At 43.0% G+C, this 14,561-nt stretch overlaps 1 protein-coding gene across 11 annotated transcripts in view; it reads left to right on the top strand.

Annotated features, from left to right (window-relative positions):
• Window positions 1-14,561, top strand: part of TTC3 (tetratricopeptide repeat domain 3) — a 125,468-nt gene that overhangs the window by 98,298 nt on the left and 12,609 nt on the right. For all 11 annotated transcript variants that reach the window (XM_066259391.1, XM_066259401.1, XM_066259402.1 and 8 more), the window contains 4 exons: window positions 5,951-6,090; window positions 10,002-10,070; window positions 11,357-11,453; window positions 13,835-13,935. In XM_066259391.1, coding sequence (XP_066115488.1) covers window positions 5,951-6,090; window positions 10,002-10,070; window positions 11,357-11,453; window positions 13,835-13,935 — 407 coding nt within the window. The remainder of the gene's footprint in view (window positions 1-5,950; window positions 6,091-10,001; window positions 10,071-11,356; window positions 11,454-13,834; window positions 13,936-14,561) is intronic.

Below are 14,561 nucleotides of genomic sequence, written 5' to 3'. Positions count from 1 at the left end.
AGCCCGTATCTGTGTAGAGGTGGGTTCTCCTGTTCAGTCACAGTCATTACCAGGTAAGCCTTTTGTTAGCCTAACATATGCAGCACCTAACGTGCCCTACTCAGTTGTAAATTTTTTGCAGGTATGGTTTATTTGCTCCCAAAACAATCCTATATACTAGTGTTATCTCCTTTTTACTGATGAGGAGTGGAGGCAGGAGCAGCTGTAAATTTGTTCCAAGTCCCGCCAGTTCTGAGTGACAGACAGATGGTGTCGGGCTCAGGTCCCTGAAGAAAAGAGCATTTCACAACCCATGGAAGACGTTCTCCAGCAGTTGGTGCACAGTGGAGGCAGGTTAGGTCACTGCTGCCATGATAATGCTGAGTAGCAACAACCCACAAAACTTCAGTGGCGTATCGGTATCAATAAACAGCTAAGTGTGAGTCTGCAGATGTGCAGATCCAGTTGGGCTTGGCTGGGCTGTTTCACGTTTGGGTCAAGGGCTCTGCTCTTCTGGGGTGTACTTGCTCACATGTCTGGGATCAGCTGACTGTGGACTGATCTAGAATGGCCTCGACTGGGATGACAGGGGCACTTAGCTCTGTTCCATGTGTTCTTCAGCTTCCAGAAAGTGCAAGGGCAAGAAAGGAAGGTCCCCACAGTCCCTGCTCAAGCCTCTGCTGACATCACATAGCCTAAGCTAGTCACATAGCCCAGACGTAGGGGCTGGAGGAAGATACCACCTGTTTAGTGAGGGGAACTGCAAGGCCCAGTGACAAGGAGTACGGATAAAGGGAGGGGTGAAGAGTAAGGCTGTAAATGCCCTCCCTCTGCCACAGCAGGTCAGCACCAGAGCTTAGACCCCTGCTGTGATTGCTGCCTGCCTCCATCTTCAGTCCTCCCCACCAGTTCTCTGCACTGTCCCTACATCTAATAGGTAATGTTTGCCATGTGATTTCTCAGCTCTGAACCTTTTCCCAGCACTGACCCTTGTGCCCTCACGTGGCCTTCTTCCTACCCAAGCCTAGCTCTCTCCTGCTTCTCCTTTTGGTCCAGCTGTGGCATCACTTTCTTGAGAAAACAGTTGCTGGTACACTGCAGGCTTGGTGAAGGGCCCTTGTCTGCAGTGGCGACAGTAAGCACTGCACTGTGTTACACAGTGTTATCACTTTGTTTGCATCTCGTTGAGATACCGTTCACATACCGTAAAATTCATCCATCTAAAGCAGGGGTCTCAAACTCAACTCAGCATGTGGGCCGCAGAGCAAGATCACAGCCGTTCGGCGGGCCGCACTAGGTCTACAAAAGGCAACTGTTATGCAACACTTTCCTCACTGCAGTTGAAAACAAAAAAAAAATCAGTACAACAAGCACAATCGTACATGCAGTTTACTCAGTGTCACAAAACGACCAGAAACTGTAGTTCGCATCACAACTGCTGTTAACTAAGCTAATATCTAGCTAGGATGCTAGAGAAATGAAAATACAAGTAGGCCACTAGGCTTACTTAATTTTATCCAAAATATTTTGAACTTCGTGGATTAGTCTGTGGGCCGCACAAAATTGTTCGGTGGGCCGCGAGTTTGAGACCCCTGATCTAAAGTGTATAGGTCAGTGGTTTTAATATGGGCACATGATTGTACAGCTATCATCAAATCTATGTTTAGAGCATTCCATCACCTCAAAAAGAAATCTCATCCTCACTACCAGTGACTCCCTGTTCTCCACTCTTCATCCAGCACTGGGCAACCACTAATGTACTCTGCAGATTTGTAGGCATTTTCTTTTTTTTTTTTTTTTTTTTTGTATTTTTTTTACTGAAGTTGGAAACGGGGAGAGACAGACAGACTCCCGCATGCGCCCGACCAGGATCCACCCGGCACGCCCACCAGGGGCAATGCTCTGCCCACCAGGGGGCGATGCTCTGCCCATCCTGGGCATCGCTCTGCCGAGACCAGAGCCACTCTAGCGCCTGGGGCAGAGGCCAAGGAGCCATCCCCAGCGCCCGGGCCATCTTTGCTCCAGTGGAGCCTTGGCTGCGGGAGGGGAAGAGAGAGACAGAGAGGAAGGACGGGGGGGGGGGGGGGGGGGGGGTGGAGAAGCAAATGGGCGCTTCTCCTATGTGCCCTGGCCGGGAATCGAGCCCGGGTCCCCCGCACGCCAGGCCGACGCTCTACCGCTGAGCCAACCGGCCAGGGCCTGTAGGCATTTTATATAAATGGAATCAGTGGTGTTTTGTGAGCGCCTTCTTTCACTTAGCATAATGTTTTCAAGGTTCGTCCATGTACATTCATCCATGTAATATAGATCAGTACTACACCCCCTTTAACTGCTGAATAATTTCTGTTGTGTGGCTGTCACATTTTATTTATCCCTTTCATCAGTCAATGGACATTTGAGTTCTTTTCACTTCTTGACTATTATGAATTGCTGCTGTCAATATTGAGTACAAGCTTTTCTGAGGGCACATGTTTTCATTTTGGGGGTTATATACCTAGGGTGGAATCACTGGGTCATATGTTAGGTCCCTATTTAACCATTTGAGAAACTGCCAGACTGTCCCAGAACAGCCACACACCATCTTCCTTTCCCACCAGCAGGGTGCAAGGGTTCCAGTTTCTCTACATTCTCAGTGACATTTCCTGGGAAGTGGCTTCTCTCGGCTTTCCCTGCCTGGCTTCTTCGCACAGTGGGATTGTGTTAATTATATGGGCACTGAATTGTACAGCTCACTGCATTTCCTCTTTGACTTTGTCTCCCTGAAAGTTTTAATGTTGTTTCTAAAGAATGGTTATCACTTCATGTCATTTATTTTATATTGCGCTTATTTTGTATATTACTCTTCTGGTTTTAGCATTTTTGTCTTATTCTATCTTTTTACATACTTAGCATTATTTTATCTTTTAAAATTATATATATTATTACAAACAACTCAAATATTTATTTTGGAACAAAGTTGAGGTTTTAAAAAAGAGGTGTAAAAACCAAATTCTCTCTCATTGAGGAAGAGATAATCAGAAAGCAGTTACAATTGTGTATCTGTAAACTGGTGCCTATAGAGGATGCAGTTGTGTATGACTGTTCCTTCTTTTATTCTGATGTTTGAAAGAAAAGGATTCAGATTGTTCTTGTCCATGGAGTCAAAGATGAGTGTACAACAGCTGGCCTGGTTAGCATTTCGAGGTAGCTGTGTCATTATAAGGTGGTCCGCACAAACAGCAGATGAACTCAGCAGCGTGTTCTGTGTTTGAGCTATGACTGTGTTTATAATACTTAGTGCCATTTGATACCTTTAGGTTCTTATTTCCAAGTCGGTTCCCATACCCCAGTGTAACCTCTGTTTGCACATCATCTCCTGGCTGGAGGGTTGGTCCAAGGTGAAATCATTGGCCTACAATAGAAACATAAGACAGACGAGAAGCAAGGTTGGTGTGGCTGCCAGCAGCACGGCTGCATGTGGACCTTGATCAGAGTGGTAGAAGGGATCCGCGTAGAATAAGGATTTTGTAAGCAGAATAGGTCTGGTGGTCACCTCGGTCATTGTAGTGACTCAGTGAATTCAGGGTCAGCAAGGTTGCAGCAAGGACAATGTGAGTAGAACATTCCCCATGCTGGCAGGGTGTCACTGTGAACTGTCATTGAACCTCTGCTGCCCAAGAACAGTTGGCCTGTGCATCTCAAGGCCACTGAAATTAGCCCAGCCCCTGCAGTGGGACGCAGAGTCTTCAAGGGCCTGTCCTAGCCAACAAGCCTGCCTCCCAGAGCCGTTGAAAACCAAGTGCAGACAGGAAGACAGGAGGCTGGTAATGACAGACATGAGTCTTTTCAAAACTGTCTCAAAGGACATTCTTTTTATTTTTTTAATTTTTTTTAATTTAGTGAGAGGAGGGGAGGCAGAGAGACAGATTCCCGTATGTGCCCCAACCAGGATCTGCCGGGCAAGCCCACTAGGGGGAAATGCTCTGCCCATCTGGGGCATTGCTCCATTGATCAGCAATTGAGCTCTTCTTAGTGGCTGAGGCCGTGGAGCTATCCTCAGTGCCCAGGTCCAACTCGCTTCAATCGAGCCATGGCTGCAGGAGGGGAAGAGAGAGAAGGAAAAGCAAGAGGAGAAGGGTGGAGAAGCAGATGGGTGCTTCTCCTGTGTGCCTTGGCTGGGAATCGAACCCAGGACATCCACATACTGGGCTGACACTCTACCACAGAGCCAACTGTCCAGGTCCTCAGAGGATATTCTTAAATTTTCTCCCTGTCTTCCCTGCACCACAGGTCTCTTTCTTCAGAGCCCTAGTAAGACTATTTCTTTTACAGTCAAACATTCTCATGGCCTGGGAACTCACCCTCTTCAGAATTGCTGTACCTCATTTTAATCAGTTTGCCACTGAAACCATGAGTTTCTTGATCTTTCAAGGAACCATGAGTTTTTTGGACATTTAGCTGATGTTTCTAACAAGGCTTGTTGTAACAAGTTATAACCAATCAAAGTGTAAATGGACTTCTGGATTGTGGTGTATGAATAGGGTGAGAGCTGTCCTATTAGGAAGAGCAGTTCTGGGAACAGAACAACTGACTTGAGGAGCATTGGTCTGTGCTAGAATAGCCTGGTACTCAAAGTATTTATAATGTGTAGATTTAAGAGGCAGATTATTCCTTTCTAAGTGGTTATGTGGAAAGTCTATTTTGAATTCAGTATTTTAATTCCTTTGCTTTGTAGTCTTTGTCAAACACTCGTAAATTTCTACTCCATCCCATCAAAATAATTGCAGGGTCAAAATGATTGTGTTCTTATATATATTTTATTGTTTATTCAAAGATTTGTTTTACTTAAACATTTATATCTAGGTTGATTTTCCTGTTTCCCATGCCTTCTAGTCTAGTATATCTTTTGTATTTTTCTTTTTTATAAATGGGTTTTATTTAGTTCTTCATCCTAAGAGAAACTTAGTCCACTCATCTGCTTTCATCTTTATCCAGTTGGACTCATGCCTGATTCAGTTTCATCTTCTCCAGTGTCCTTATCTCTTTTCATCATCCCTACTGTTGCCCCCATCACTGTCATTGTCTCTCACCTGGGCCATCCTAGTGAGATTTTCCCTTCCTCTTATCTAGAATGTTTAATATTCAGAATTATAACCCATAATGGGCTATGTAATCAATTTAATGATGGTGACAGTAATTTTTTTAACAATACAATAAAATAAAATAAATCTTAGAATTCTCAGAAAGATAAGGACAGTTTTTTTCAGGGTTTTGTGTGTACATCTGCACATGCTCTAGGGATCATTATTAAAATGTATTCGTTATTATAGGTCACAGTCAAGAAAATGGGAAGGCCAGTGTTCTGGTCTAACACTTTGATATATCCTTTTACTTACCCCTAATCCATCTGTGTATCCTTCAGAGTTATTTTTCCAAAACAAGAATCTCATCATCTCTCTGTCCTGCTGAAGTGTCCTCTTTGGCATCCTGCTTGCAGCAGGATGAAGTCCTGCATGGATGAGTCCTTAGCATGGCTCAAGTCCTTCATAATTCAAACTAAAGATACCTCGGTACCATCTTTCCCTGCCCTGCCTTCCATACATCCACCTTGTGTTCTAGCCGTGTTGTGCCTCTTGCTTTTGTCCAGACATGCCTTAATCTTATGCCTGGCTAGTCCATGCTTAGAGTAGCAAGGTCACCTTTGAAGATGTAGGTCGAAATCACCGATTTTGAAAAGCCTTTCCCAAACACCAGATACCCTGTCATGCCATTGTCCTTTCTCGGTTTGTTTACATGACTGCTTTCCGTCCTGCCAAATTCGGTGAGCGCAGGTGAGGGCTGGCAAGTGAAGGCTGGCGAGGGCTAAGACCAAACACTGGATGATGATGTGTCCCAGGCTCAGCTGGGACACCACCACAGTTCTCATCTTTCAGGCTATTTTTTTTAAAGTAAATCTTCCCATTTATTTAAGTATTTTCTAAAATATTTTTAGATCTCAAAGACAGAATTAAATTGGTTCCTCGAAGATTTGCAGAAGGAAATTAGAAAATGGCAACAGGAGAAAAAAGAAATACAAGAAAGACTAAAAACACTGAAGAAGAAGATGAAAAAGATTTTAAATGCCATTGAACTGTAAGTAACAATCAGAAGGCAATGGTTTTATTGTCTGTTTTTTAATGGGGGTGGGCTTATTTTTGTTATTTTAATGTTTTTGATACTCAGATTCAAACTATGTCAAGTAATGTAAAAATTTTAGATACTATTTTATCTCATTTTAAAGAACATCTATTGGGGAATTATGTCACCTAGCAGTTTTTCTAAACTGGCCATGTTTGCAGATAAATAAAGTGGGACTGGGAATTAACAAAGAAAAGACTGCCTTCTAGTCTGACCACCACCTTGACTATGAACATGATCTTTGGCCTTTTTCCTTTTCTGTGAAATGAAGAGGGTTAGTCTAGATCTTCAGCTTCATCTCAGCACCAAGATTCTGTAATGATTATCTTATTTGTGATTACTTTCATCCTGAATCCTGAAGTCATTTATTTGGTCCTATAGTATGAAGAATTTGGAAATACATACAGGCATCACAATTGTCAGATGGGCCAAGTTGGTTTTAAGATTCTCCACGATTGATTCCTACACCCTCTCTTTCCTAAACAATGATACACGCCCTACAATTTGCTCAACTTGTGACCTCGCACTGTGTAACAAAACACCCAAAACTCAGTGGCTTAAATTAACAGCCATTTTATCTGATTACAGTGTCTCAGAATGGGCTGAGTTCTGCTGTTCTTGCCAACGGTTCCTCACCTGGCTGCACTTGCCTGGGGCTGGGCTACGCTGAAGGCTGTGGTGTCTGGTTCTTTGTCTCCCTGTAGTTTCAAAGCTTCTCCCTCTCCATGTGGCCACTTCCTGTGACTTTGATCTATATGGCTTCTCTATCTGGTATTCCACATGGTAACCAGACTTACTCCATGGTGGTGTGGGGCTTCCAGGAGTACAGAAGTGGAAGCCACCAGACCCCTGAAGGTTTGGGCCCCGAGCTGTCAGAGCATTGCTTCCTCCATCGTCTCTGGTCCAGACCAAAGAGCAGGAATGTGGGAGACATGGTTTCCGGGGCCACAGCACTGCACTTGTCTCTCAGGGCATTTATGCTTTCCCCACTTTCCATGCCATTTGATCAGGCGGCTTTCATTATGAGTGCTGCTAGCATCACATGTGGGCAGTTTGTAGGCAGTCCTTGAAAGAATGATGAGATAGAAAACACTGCCTCTGTCATGTCATTTTGCTTGTGCTCAAAGTGATTTCATTGGGACACATTTACAGAAGTGATAATGCCACCTAGCTTGTGGTGGCGCAGTGGATAAAGTGTCGACCTAGAACAGTAAGGTTGCCGGTTTGAAACCCTGGGCTTGCCCAGTCAAGGCACATGCAAGAAGCAACTACTACTGCTTCCTGCTTCTCTCCCCTTTCTCTCTTATCTCTCTCCTCTCTCTAAAAATCAATAAATTAAAAAACTTGATAATGTCTATAGAGCTCTTTACCTCTTAATATTGGAGCAGGGTCCATTCTTTTTTTAATTAGCTTTTTAAAAATTTATTATTTATTATTTATTTTTGTTATATATATGTATATTTTTTTTGACAGAGTCAGAAAGAGAGTCAGAGAGAGGGACAGATAGGGACAGACAAGAAGTAGAGACGCATCAATTCTTCTTTGTGGCACCTTAGTTGTTCATTGTATGTATGTGCCTTGAATGGGGGTCTACAGCAGAGCGAGTGACCCCTTGCTTAAGCCAGCGACCTTGGGCTTTAAGCCAGCGACCTTTGGGCTCAAGCTAGTGACTATGGGGTCATGTCTATAATCCCACACTCAAGCTGGTGACCTTGGGGTTTTGTACCTGTATCTTTTGTGTCCCAGTTTGACTATCCACTGCGCCATCGCCTATTCACTGCTTTCTCTTACATGCCTTGACTGGGGTTGGGGGCTCAAGCTGAGCTAGTGACCCCTTGCTCAAGCCAGCGACATGGGATCATGTTGATGATCCAGCACTCAAGCCAGCAAATCCGTGCTCTACCTGGCAACTTCAGGGTTTCAAACCGGTGCCCTCAGCGTCCCAGTATGACTCTCTATCCACTCCGCCACCTCTGATCAGGCTGGCAGGGCCTAGTCTTACTCATTAAGTTATCCAAAAATTATATTTTATACATATTTTTATATGCTCAATTTAGAATATTATCAAACTAGACAAAAAATAAATGCATCTGTTGATGATAAAATTATTTTTCTCTGCTAGAATAAAAATTATTTCTGCTGGGGAATAAACTTTTTTACCAGGGTTCCCACCACCACCACTTTATTAATGTGTAGGGGTGGGCAAAAGTACACTGCTCACAAAATTAAGGGATCAGGGAATATGCTGATACTTCAATACTTTCAGCCTTTTGTATAGTGTATTTGCACCAATGAAATAAAAGTTGGTTTTGCATCTCATTTGCATAATCAAACAACCTTTGACTTTTTTGCTTTTCTGATATTCTTGTTTAATTTAAAAAAATCAAATCCTTTTTTTAATTGGTTTATATTCATTTTGAAATATTCCCTAATTTTTGTGAGCAGTATAGGTTTACAGTTGTGAGTCCAGGAAACAGTTTGTTTTTATATTATTATTTATTGTATTATTTTCCATATAAACAACTGTAAACCTACTTTTGCCAACCCCTGTATCCCTTTGTTTCTTTTTTTTTTTTTTTTTTTTTTGTATTTTTCTGAAGCTGGTAATGGGGAGAGACAGTCAGACAGACTCCCGCATGCGCCCGACCGGGATCCACCCGGCACGCCCACCAGGGGCGACGCTCTGCCCACCAGGGGGCGATGCTCTGCCCCTCCAGGGGGTCGCTCTGCCGCGACCAGAGCCACTCTAGCGCCTGGGGCAGAGGCCAAGGAGCCATCCCCAGCGCCCGGGCCATCTTTGCTCCAATGGAGCCTTGGCTGCGGGAGGGGAAGAGAGAGACAGAGAAGAAGGAGGGGGGTTGGGGGGTGGAGAAGCAAATGGGCGCTTCTCCTATGTGCCCTGGCCGGGAATCGAACCCGGGTCCCCCGCACGCCAGGCTGACGCTCTACCGCTGAGCCAACCGGCCAGGGCCTTCCCTTTGCTTCCTTTTGTACAATTTAAAGATAAGCCATAAGCTTCTCTGTGCTTTTTTACACTTTCTAAATAAATGCCTTATATTTAGATTTTTAAGTAAAGTCTTAAAACTTTCTATATCTCCCAGAGGGCCCAGAGGATAAGAGGAATGATTTGATTTCTATACTTTATATCACACTTAGTATTAAAAATGGCTGGGACATAGGGAGCCCCTGCTGGTGCAGTGGGACAAGCCTGCAAATACTACGCTGTGTGGGTTCCCGGAAAGCGCCACACAGAATTGAGTACTTAGAGGAAATAATTTGCCAAAAAAGGGAGATGACATTCGTAGTGGAGACTTGGGATGTTTAGCAAGTAGAGATCGACTAAACAGGTGTGTAGGAGAGCATGAGAGAAGGGGGTGGGTTTAATTTTATGCAGGGCATTACTCAGGAGTCAGATTGACACAGTTTGTTTTGAAGGGTTGTCAGAATGAGCATATAGGAAAGTATGTGTGTGTCTGTGTGAGTGTGTGTGCATTGGACTTTAAGTTCTATTTTAAAGAATGGAAGCTGAAATGCGAACCACTGGTCCATACTGTACTCCTCTATCTCAAGTTGAACCACCCAGTGGTGCTCCTTAAAGTGGCCTGACACAGGGTGACCTGTGCAGCAAACATATGAATTAGAGATCAAATAAAAGGACTGAAATCGGTGGTCCACCCTCAAGTATAAAAGGAAGACTTCCCAAAAGGAAAATGACCCCAAATTCTTTGCTTATTAAGAAGATGTTAGAAATGAAACAAAATGTAAAACTTATAAAGAATTTTTGCATGGATATAGGTAAAATTTACTCTAGGATCAGGTTTTCTAAATCTTGGAAAATTAAAATTTGTTGATTATGCTTTTTATAGGTACACCCAGAAAAATGAAGGGAAAGATAGGGAGCATACATTCCTTCTGGATCAGTCCTCTGAAATCAGGTAAAGTAAGCTTAAAGTAATTTTTTGTATCTTATATTTTTAATACCGATTAGACTTCTAAATATATTGTTGCTTGTCTGTATTTTAAGTGATTGTTTCTCTTTATTTTCTATTTTATTCTTTATTTATTTTTACAGAGACAGTGTGAGAGTCAGAGAGAGGGATAGATAGGGACAGACAAGAAGAGAGAGATGAGAAGCATCAATCAGTTTTTCATGTGACACCTTAGTTGTTCATTGATTGCTTTCTCATATGTGCCTTGACCATGGGCCTTCAGCAGACCGAGTGACCCCTCGCTTGAGCCAGTGACCTTGGGTCCAAACTGGTGAGCTTTGCTCAAACCAGATGAGCCCGCGCTCAAGCTGGCAACCTTGGGATCTCGAACCTGGGTCCTCCACATCCCAGTCTGACGCACTATCCACCTTGCCACCGCCTGGTCAGGCTATTTTATTCTTTAATATTTAAATAAATTTATTTTTAAACTATTTTTATGTTATGTTTCTACTTTCACTTTGTCGGTTTTATATAAAACTGAATTTTTTGTTGATTGCTCCTCTTTTCTCTTGAATTTACTTGAAACTAAATATGTGTTTTCAAAACTTCTCATTTGTGTTACTTGAAATATCAGTCTCAACTAGATTATGGTAGTTTGTTGCTCTGTGGTTATAGGTTCATTAAAAAATATTATGAACCTAAGAAAAGGGTTTTGTTTTTTGGGTTTTTTGTTTTGTTTTGTTTTTACCTTTATTAATGGAAATAATGTTTTCACTTACTGGAAACCAGTATATTCAGTAGTAAACAGTTGTATTCTGCTTTTCTCACATACTGTTTCATGTATACATTTCCATTCACAATATGGTCCATAGCCACCTTTATTTAGCTGTTACAAACATATTACCAGGAACAACTTTGTATAGATCGTTCTTTCTTTTGAGTTATTTTCTTACAATATTTGCCAAGATAGACTGTCTGACTCAAGGATGAGGGATGTTCTGTAAAGTTTATTATTAATAAGCAAGTTATACTCCACCTGTGCAGATGCTGAGCCAGCTTTTCTGAGTTCTCTCCGGCACCTCACTTTTAACTTATCTTCCTTTGATCATTTGTAAAGTTCAAAGAGCACATGTGAGTCCGTGCTGTATAGTAAAATATTAGGCAAGAAGTTACTCTAGAAGGCACTATAGATTCTTTTTTGTGGTATGATTTCAAAGTCAGTCTGACTATAGCCTTTATAATCTCACTAGTTCAATTTTTTTCAAAAAGTGTTCTGTCTTTACTCTCTGCAGCAATGAATTTGCAAATGAGAAATTGAAAATAGAAGAGCATATAAAGAAGGGGAAAGAGCAGTATGAAGAGATCCTTCAAAGAGCTGTGGCTGCAGAGGTGAGCCTAGGCCGCTGGGTGGCTGGCAGATGCAGTGGGAAGCTGCTGATGGATCTGTGTGTGATCGCATATAATGCATAGCAAGTGCAGTGACTCAGAGACGGCCCGTCACTATAATGCTGCCTCCTTGGACAACCTTTCTTGCCTGTAGCTTTTAAACTGTCTACCCTCATGCTTCTGTTGTGTGACATAACTGTACTTGGTGCACACCAAATTTTGTAATCTACGCTCCATATTGAACATTATAATTGAGTCATTTTTTACTCTTTCCACTATGAATGGCTTCATTGTTTTTAATCAGGAGCTTTACCATGAAGTAGCCAATCACAAAACATATTTGCCAATACTAGAAAAAGAACTTGAACATTATTCCCTTGTTAAGAATACATTTTTCTCCTCCCCAGAAGGCTATCTATATACAAAGTCAGTATACTATTTGAGAAAGTAGTGAGACAAATCAAAAGGATGACCATGGACTCTGTTTGTTGTATTTAGTTCCTAAAACATGGTTGTCCTCGTTTGTCTAATTAAGAAGGAAATATTTATTGGTGTGTCTGTGATTGTCCTGGGAAAATAAAAAAAAGGCTTAATTTGTGCATTCTGCACACATGGGGCTTTCAAGTAAATATTTGACTGTGTATCTAAGGAAAGGAAGGGAAATAAAAGCAAAATGCCTGTAGCTTGTAGACCTGTGCTCACACCCACATTCCCGAGCTTGTTCCATTCCCATTTGCCCCACCTGGCAGCATTTGTGCCGGTGGGTCCTGTGCAGGTTGCTGACACCTGGACTGGAACAGGCAGTTCTGCTTCCTGCAGTGACTCCTGCAGAAATGGCCGGTGGGCGTGTGGGGAAGCCAGAGTCTCATTTTAAAAACATGGCCCAGCGGCTTTTGATGCCCTTGCTGAGAGCAGCTTCTCTGCGGCCCCTAATCCTATAGGTCAGGGGTTCCCAAACTACAGCCTGTGGGCCGCATGCAGCTCCCTGAGGCCATTTATCTGGCCCACCGCACTTCCGGAAGGGGCACCTCTTTCATTGGTGGTCAGTGAATCCTGGAGTACTGTATATGGTGGTGCTGCAAAGCGCGGCATTGCTCAAGTACAGTACTACTTCCGGTGACGCAGGACGCACGTGTCACGGCTCCGGAAGTGCATCATATCACTTGTTACAGCTAGCAGTAACAAATATGGAACCAGACATTGACCATCTCATTAGCCAAAAGCAGGCCCATAGTTCCCATTGAAATACTGGTCAGTTTGTTGATTTAAATTTACTTGTTCTTTATTTTAAATATTGTATTTGTTCCCGTTTTGTTTTTTTACTTTAAAATAAGGTATGTTCAGTTTGCATAGGAATTTGTTCATAGTTTTTTTGTTTTTTGTTTTGTTTTGTTTTTTTGTATTTTTCTGAAGCTGGAAACGAGGAGAGACAGTCAGACAGACTCCCGCATGCGCCTGACCGGGATCCACCCGGCACGCCCACTAGGGGGCAACGCTTTGCCCACCAGGGGGCGATGCTCTGCCCCTCCGGGTCGTCACTCTGTTGCGACCAGAGCCACTCTAGCGCCTGGGGCAGAGGCCAAGGAGCCATCCCCAGTGCCCGGGCCATCTTTGCTCCAATGGAGCCTTGACTGCAGGAGGGGAAGAGAGAGACAGAGAGGAAGGAGAGGGGGAGGGGTGGAGAAGCAGATGGGCGCTTCTCCTGTGTGCCCTGGCTGGGAATCGAACCCAGGACTTCTGCACGCCAGGCCGATGCTCTACCACTGAGCCACCGGCCAGGGCCCATAGTTTTTTTTATAGTCTGGTCCTCCAACGGTCTGAGTTACAGTGAACTGGCCCCCTGTGTAAAAAGTTTGGGGACCCCTGCTATAGGTGCTGCGTTCGTGTTGTTCTGCAGGCCCCTGGCCCTCTGCTCACCATGACAGGACCATAGCTGGACCCACTAGAGATGCACATACACACAGATAACTCCCTCGCACTTAAGCAGCAAGCCACACGGGAAGTTTCATCTCTGAGAAAAGGGTCATTTAAGGCATATTAAGGCATATAATTTTACTGTCATTTTCTTATTTCAAATTCAAAAGTTTTAATTCATGTTCACCTGAGAAGAATTACAACATAATCAAGTACTGGTAACTGTCACGCTGTCACGGTATGTCATTTAGGAAGAAACTCCACAGTGGTTCAGAACAGTGTTTTTCAACTGCAGGTGGGCCTATAATCTTCACACAACATCAGGGAAGTTACGGTAACTTTCACGAAATTACTGGACTGGCAGTTGAAAACCACTGGTTGAAAATATGTATTTATATGTTTTAACAACTTTAAAATAGTTTCAGTTTTTTAGTTTTAACAATCTTAAATGTTCTCTAATCTAATGGCAGGTGTCTGTGCTTGAAAACGGGAAGGAGATGGAAGTGTGGAAGTTGCGGGTCATGGAGTCACAAGCAGAAGGCTATCTAAAGAGCCTGAAGCAGTTGAGCAGGTACCGCGTGTTGTTATGGTTTTCAGCACGTCACTTAGTAAATCAAAGTTACAAGTGACCTGACAGAAAAGAATTTTATATTAGGCAGGACCATTTTATTTTTTCATAGTTACTCAGTACATATTAAGCTGTAGAAATACCAGGGCATGCCAACAAAAATGACAAAAATCATCCATAATTCTAAATTGAGGTAGAATTAGTTAATATTTTTGAATAAATTATTTGAAAAAAACAAAAACCTATAGAGTATATTATTTCACTAAGTATAGGAAACGTCTTCACATTGATAATCAGCATTCCCCAACCAAGTAGGGAAAGGTTGAGCCAGACTCCAGCACACGGGCGAGCGCTGAGGGGTCAGGCAGTACAGGTGGGGCGGTGGCGTATTTTTACATATTTTGTTTAATAAAAGCCATGCAGCATCTAGTATTCTATAGCTACATTGTATGCACATTATTAATTATTAACATGCAATAAATTTTTGGAATGAAGCTTACATTTTCAAGGCGCTTTTAAACATCTTGCCAAATTGCCTTCCCTATGAACAGCCCCTTCAGAATCCTCGTAGTGGAGCATGGGAAAGCCACCTCAGAGGATGTTACTCTTACGGATGCTCACTGCCTCAG

The sequence above is a fragment of the Saccopteryx bilineata genome, chromosome 2 (assembly GCF_036850765.1).
Source record: "Saccopteryx bilineata isolate mSacBil1 chromosome 2, mSacBil1_pri_phased_curated, whole genome shotgun sequence".
Taxonomy (NCBI): domain Eukaryota; kingdom Metazoa; phylum Chordata; class Mammalia; order Chiroptera; family Emballonuridae; genus Saccopteryx; species Saccopteryx bilineata.
The sequence above is the reverse complement of the archived record's forward strand: the minus strand, read 5'-3'. Positions and strand labels throughout refer to the sequence as shown.